The sequence below is a fragment of the Etheostoma spectabile genome, chromosome 6, assembly GCF_008692095.1.
Source record: "Etheostoma spectabile isolate EspeVRDwgs_2016 chromosome 6, UIUC_Espe_1.0, whole genome shotgun sequence".
In the NCBI taxonomy this organism is placed as follows: Eukaryota; Metazoa; Chordata; class Actinopteri; order Perciformes; family Percidae; genus Etheostoma; species Etheostoma spectabile.
Genome location: NC_045738.1, coordinates 8,223,954 through 8,230,945, shown reverse-complemented (window position 1 = coordinate 8,230,945; position 6,992 = coordinate 8,223,954). Strand labels below are relative to the sequence as shown.

Sequence of the window (6,992 nt, the reverse complement as noted above, 5' to 3'; positions counted from 1 at the left end):
TATATATATATATATATATATATACCTGATTGGTCATAGGAGGCCCACGCCAGGTTTTCTCCACAACTTCCTCTACTGGACTCCACGCTGTGTTTCAGGATCCGTGTGCTGGCCAGACTTTCAGCATAACTGTGAAAAGAGACAAAGAAAGTTGTGGATAGCACTGCTGAAATTGCTATGAATCCTGCAAAAATAATCCATCCCTGCACACAAAGATTTCCACTGTAAGTGGCATACTTTAAAGCTCTTTACTTCTTCTAAATTTAGGCTTCCCAGAAGTCTCATTTTTTAAAAGCACTGTGCTGTCCTCCAACCTCCAAGATAAACAGTGTAAAATCCTTACCTCAAAGGTTTAATCTAGTGCAAACATGCAAAGCAGGCACATAAACTAATTCCTCTAAACAATTGCTTTTGGTAATTGTGTTGATATTATTACAGGTTAAAAGAACATCAGCGGTGTATGCAAAATTTCCATTACTGTAAATTCAGTCTGTACAATGACAAAGTGTACATGCTAAGCAATAGGTTTTGTGAACAGTGTTGATTTAGTGACAGTATTTACTCAAATTTACAATCTAAGGTGTTACTACAGGGACAAGGTTCAGCACTCGGTAAGTTATTTATCATGTCTCTAGTTAAAATACGGTGTGGATAAACCACAGATGTTACAATTACAAGTCCAATGAGCTTTTGTTACTGAGTTTGTTGTATTAGGTTCTAAATCCTAACTTTCGTATAAATCTGAAAATTATCCTTGAGACACGCAGCTGTGAATGAACGGAGGATGGCTTTAACTGAACACGGGTGAAATTGTTGCATCATTTTGGTAAGTGCCTTTAAAAATGTCAGTTGATACAATGGGACGGGTAAAAGCACCATTCATCATGTTCCAATGAACTTTGCTGTGCTTTAAATGGTAGATTATCTACAAACTCAAATATTTACCGTAATAGATATTACACAGCAAATACGGTATTTAAAAGACACACACATTACCAGAGGTGTGGACTGTACACTATACCATTAAAGTAAAGCAACTGAGGAATAAAGTTTTTTTTTTTTAATCAGAAAAGTAAACTTTATTTAGCAAATCAATGTTGCTGTTGATATTGCACCATCAGCATGCTTGAGGAAATTGACTGAAAGTCTATTATCCAAGACAGTTAAGTTTCCTCTATCCTTCCTGACAGCACTGATCAAGTTTTCATTTACTCAAAACAAGAAATTGTCAACACAACTGGTAATCATAATAAAACAACAAACCGAGACCCTTGATATCTTATTATATTTTGTTGTTACTTCATTTGACAGTCTGTCACTTTTCTCCAGAGCAGTTTAACAATGACTGGTATGCATAGTCCTTGTACATAAGGTTTCTAATTGAATTGGTGTGTGCATTAACCCACCTGGTAGCCTCTCTGCTCAACTTGCTGCTTAGCTTCATTGGAGGAGCCTGGTGCTTCCTCCTGAACTCATTATGACACCGCAGCACCTCCTCGGAAAACTGCTTTGAGGCTGAAAGACAGAGGAGAGAGGCAGGAAGGGTTAGGCAGCCAGAGAAAGAGAAGTCTGACAAAGGACATGTGATGATGCAACATGAAGATTCGTGCATGGCAGCAGAATACAAACTCGAGCTGGAGTGTGAGTTCACCAACTGAAAACTGACTGACCTCAGACAGTGAGTATGACTTGATGACAGATAATGGAGAAGAAAACGTCATCCACATCACCCCCCTCTCTACCCGGTGCCTATCACTCACTGGGCTTTTCATGAGTGCCACAATCTCTCGAGTGCTACACAATAGGTACATTGAAATAGCCACACAAACAATACAAATACCAATGCTGCCTAACAGCCAGCATCCACTCAGCATGCTGAAATATGAATCTTAACTAATGATCAGAAAAATCTATTTAAAAATTTTACTGCAAGCACCATTGAAAGAAATAAAATTGTCTTTTCTTTTGCAAGTTTGCATTGCCTTGTCCTATTTTTCAAAGACAGCAAGGTCCACAAACACATACAGTAAACAAGCAAGTGCTTACTCCGGCCAAATGGATACAATCAGAGTTAATATTCTCAGGGTGCAGTTTCCACTTACCTGACTTCCCCATGGTGCTGACACAGGAAGCCTTTAGTAAGATCAGAAACACTCTTAGCACAGAACGAAAGTAGTCTCTCCCCTATCTTGTTTTTTTGCTCCTGCTCTCTTTCTTTCTGTAGTGCTGACTATATAATGCTGATGCCTTTATTTTGGGGGCCTCTCCTTTAATTGCTGTCTCATTCCACCTTAAACGTACAGCAGCAGTTCCCTTTTAGCTCTTCATCTGGTTGTAAAGATCATTTCGTAACATGCATCTTCCCCGAGTCTTGTTTCACTTCATTTAACTAAACCTTCCTGTCTTTCTTGAAGCCACACACCCCACTATCTGCGTGCCCTGCATCTATCTTATAAGGCTCGTTCGAGATGAGCCAGGTCTGCGCAGAATCGATCACCGGCGATCGGCGTTATACTATTTCTTAATTTTAAATTTTAAATATTCCAATTTTGTATGCAATTGCCTTCCTTATTACTAATATGCTATTGGCTGCTTGTTTACTAAGTCCACAAAACTCATCATTTTTAATAAATTATATTCAGTTTCCAATAAACCCCGTAAACTACCATTTTGTTTTGTTCCGCTAGATGGAATGAAATTAATTTATGATCAGAGAAGGGGCATAACCGTGATGGGATTCTGATACATATTGTACAAGAAGGAGATATAAGCCAAGATCAATTCTAGATTGTGAGGATCTACTGACGTTGCTCCATGTGAATTCGTTAATGTCAGGATTTAAAAACCGCCAAACATCTATAACTGCCAGTTGTTCACAAATATATGCAGTGCTTTTGAATCTTGAATGTGGAACTAATCTGACAGGAAGTCTATCTACAAGGTCATCAGGAGCGTCATTATAATCACCTCCAATAATCAAGAGTGCATCTTTATATTTGATTTTTAAAGATTCAATTTTCATACAAAGTTGAGAAAACATTGTTTTGGCTAGAGCTGTATTATTATAGTTATATACATTGCAAACTATAAAGAAAGAATTGTCTAGTTTGAAGACCAGAATTATCCATCTGCCCTCATTTGAGATTACTGATTCAACTATATCTCCTTTAAAATTCCTAAGTAGAATAGCGACACCTGCAGAGTGTTGAGATGCATGACAAAAATAACATGTATCACCCCATTGAGCTTTCCAAAATTTCACATCACTGTCCACCGAATGAGTCTCTTGTAAAAAAATCAAATTGGCATTTTTTCGTCTACAGAACAAAAAAATTGATTTCCTTTTGGTACTGTCACGAATACCCCTTACATTAAAAGATATTATTTTTAAGGAACTAAAGGCAAAATCTGTCATTAAAAACTAAAAAGGATTGAATTGGATGTCTGTTAAGGTTAAGGGAACTAGTTAAAGGAAAAAATACTCTGAGATAGAAACTATCAGAGATTAGTTTACCGTCAGGTGGAAAGCTCTGAACACGAGTACCTCGAAAAACTCCTAAAATGTTTTAACTATTGGAGTGAACATATTGCCCTTTTAATTATGTATAGGGAAAACAAAATAACCCATAAAAATGGGTAATGAATTTAACTTGAGTAATATGACTCACGTTAAGGAAAGTTTAGCAAGTTAAGCAATGTCGGTTAGATTTGTGTCCGACTTGATCCCGACTTGCTCTGACGTCATGCACACGTGGGCAACGGAAATCTCACGAGAGAAAGCGGAAGCCAGTTCTGAGCGCAGGCGGCGCAGTTGCTTTTCACCGACTGCAGAGCCAGGCGGACCCAGGCGGACCCAGAGCATGCTGGGAAACGCCGGCTTTTCAGCTGATTTAACACCGATAGGTTTACAACGTGATGACGTTTATTATAAACTTTATTGTTTTGAATCGGAGGGATTTTAATTGCTATTTGTCTGATTAAGACTTATTCTGCCAGAACACATGTTGTGGTGATAGAGACGTTTAGAAGTCAGAGAGAAAATCCGTTCAGATCACGGATCACTACAGTGTGTTGTAATTAAAATCAGCAACAGATCGCATGTAGAGCACTTTGACAGCTACTTTGTCATAATTAAAACAAACGGGAACTGTGTACAAGCTGATATGGGGTTATGTTATATTTTATTAAATCGGAATCGCACCACAGTGTTTTCATCACTCTGTCCAGCCTGAAGGAGCTGGAATTGGCTGGAAACTGTCCGACTTTACCGCAGCTTTGTCACCGCCCCCGCTGCTGCCGCCTGCTCTCGTCCACTTTACAGGCGAGGGTAGTTCATCTCCATCCATCCATCTTCGACGCTTATCCGGTGTCAGGTCGCGGGGGCAGCAGCTCCAGTAGGGGACCCCAAACTTCCCTTCCGAGCCACATCAACCAGCTCGACTGGGGGATCCCGAGGCGTTCCCAGGCCAGGTTGGAGATATAATCTCTCCACCTAGTCCTAGGTCTTCCCGGGGCCTCCTCCAGCTGGACGTGCGTGGAACACCTCCCTAGGGAGGCGCCCAGGAGCGCCTTACCAGATGCCCGAACCACCTAACTGGCTCCTTTCGACGCGAAGAGCAGCGGTCTACTCCGAGCTCCTTCGGATGACTGTGCTTCTCACCCTATCTCTAAGGGAGACGCCAGCACCCTCTGACGAAACCCATTTCGGCCGCTTGTACCGGATCTCGTCTTTCGTCATGACCGCCTTCATGACCCATAGGTGAGGGTAGGAACGAAAATTGCCCGGTAGATCGAGAGCTTTGCCTTCTGGCTCAGCTCCCTTTTTGTCACAACGGTGCAAGAAACGAATGTAATACCGCACCAGCTGCTCCAATCTCCGACCAATCTCACGCCCACAGTCCCTCACCTGCGAACAAGACCCCAAGGTACTTAAACTCCTTCACTTGGGGTAAGACTCACTCCCTACCCGAGAGAAAGCATCCATCGGTTCCTTGTGAGAACCCTGGCCTCAGATTTAGAGGTGCTGATCCTCAAGCCGCTCACACTCGGCGGCAACCCTCCTCCAGCACTGGAGTAGACTTACCAGAGGAGGCTGAGAAGTGTGATACCCCTGTAATTGGCAACACACCCTCTGGTCCCCCTTTTTGAAGAGGGGAACCACCACCCCAGTCGCCACTCCTTCGGCACTGTCCAGACTTCCACGCAATGTTAAAGAGGCTGTCAACAAGACAGCCCCTCCACACCCAGAGCCTCAGCATTTCTGGACGGATCTCATCAATCCCTGGGGCTTTGCCGCTGTGGAGTTGTTTGACTACCTCAGCGACCTCCACCAGGGAAATTGACGATAATCCCCCTCATCTCCAGCTCTGCCTCCACCACAGAGGACGTGTCAGCTGGATTTAGGAGTTCCTCAAAGTGCTCCTTCCACGCTCTATTACCTCCCCAGTTGAGGTCAACAATCCCATCCTTACGTATACAGCTTGGATGAATCCCCGCTTCCCTCCTGAGGTGGCGAACGGTTTTCCAGAAACACCTTGGTGCCGACCGAAAGTCCTTCTATGTCTTCTCCGAACTTCTCCCACAACCGTGCTTTGCCTCTGTCACGGCAGAGGCTGCAGCCTTGGGCCGTCGGTACTTTGCAACTGCGTCCGGAGTCCTCTGGATAACATATCCCGGAAGGACCCTTCTTCAGTCGGACGGCTTCCTGACCACGTGTGTCCACCAGGGGGTTCGGGGTTACCGCCCTTGAAGCACCTAAGACCCTAAGACCACAGCTCCCGCCGCAGCTTCAGCAATGGAAACTTTGAACATTGTCCACTCAGGTTCAATGCCCCAGCTCCACAGGGATGCACGAAAAGCTCCGCCGGAGGTGTGAGTTGAAAGTCCGTCGGACAGGGGCCTCCTCCAGACGTTCCCAATTTACCCGCACTAAGCGTTTTGGGCTTACCAGGTCTGTCCAGAGTCCTCCCCACCCCTGACCCAAACTCACCACCAGATGGTGATCAGTTGACAGCTCTGCCCCTCCTTCACCCGAGTGTCCAAAACATACGGCTCAGATCAGATGAAACGATTATAAAATCGATCATTGACCTTGGCCTAGGGTCCTGGTACCACGTACATTATGGCATCCCTATGTTGAACATGGTGTTTGTTATGGACAATCCATGACTAGCACAGAAGTCACAACAACAAAAAACCACTCTGATTCAGATCAGGGAGGCCGTTCCTCCCAATCACGCCTCTCCAAGTAGCTCCATCATTGCCCACGTGGCGTTGAAGTCCCCAGCAGAACTATGGAGTCCCCTACTGAAGTTAGTCCCCGATACTAGTTGGTGCATTGCACAAACAACAGTCAGAGTTTTCCCCCCCATCACCCGCAGGCGTAGGGAGGCGACCCTCCGCCACCGGGGTAAACTCAACGCACGCGGCGCTAGCGGGGGCTGTGAGTTCCCACACCCGCCCGGCGCCTCACACCCTGGGCAACTCCGGAGTAGGACAGAGTCCAACCCCTATCCAGGAGTACGGTTCACGAAAGAGACTGTGCGTAGAGGTAAGCCCACCAGATCTAACTGGTAGCGTCCAACTCCCGCACAAGTTCGGCTCCTCCCCACAGAGAGGTGACGTTCCACGTCCCCAGAGCAGCCTCTGCGCCGGGTCTGGTCCGTCGAGGCCCCTGACCTTCGCGCCCATATGGCAGCGCACCCGACCCCAGCGGTTCCTACAAGGTGGTGAGCCCATGGGATGGAGATGGGGTGCCACGTAGCTCTTTCGGGCTGTGCCCGACCGGGCTCTGTGGCAAACCGGCCACCAGGCGCCGCTGACGAGCCCCTTGGGCCTGGCTCCAGACGGGGGGCCCGGGCCTCCTCGGGCAGGGTCACTCCCTTCTTCCGGTCCTCATGGGGTTTTTGAACCATTCTTCGTCTGGCCCCTCACCTGAGACCCTTTGCCATGGGAGACCCTACCAGGAGCCAAGCTCAGACCAAACGCCCTTC

The 6,992-nt window shown here is 45.8% G+C and overlaps 1 protein-coding gene across 1 annotated transcript in view; it reads right to left on the bottom strand.

The window, feature by feature from the left end:
• glipr2l (GLI pathogenesis-related 2, like) overlaps positions 1–2,475 on the bottom strand; it is a 4,707-nt gene extending 2,232 nt beyond the window's left edge. Inside the window, exons 1-3 of the mRNA XM_032519727.1 lie at positions 2,103–2,475; positions 1,407–1,515; positions 26–129 (exon numbers count right to left, since the gene is read on the bottom strand). Coding sequence (XP_032375618.1) covers positions 26–129; positions 1,407–1,515; positions 2,103–2,115 — 226 coding nt within the window. The 5' untranslated portion in view covers positions 2,116–2,475. The remainder of the gene's footprint in view (positions 1–25; positions 130–1,406; positions 1,516–2,102) is intronic.
• Between the last annotated feature and the right edge of the window lie 4,517 nt (positions 2,476–6,992).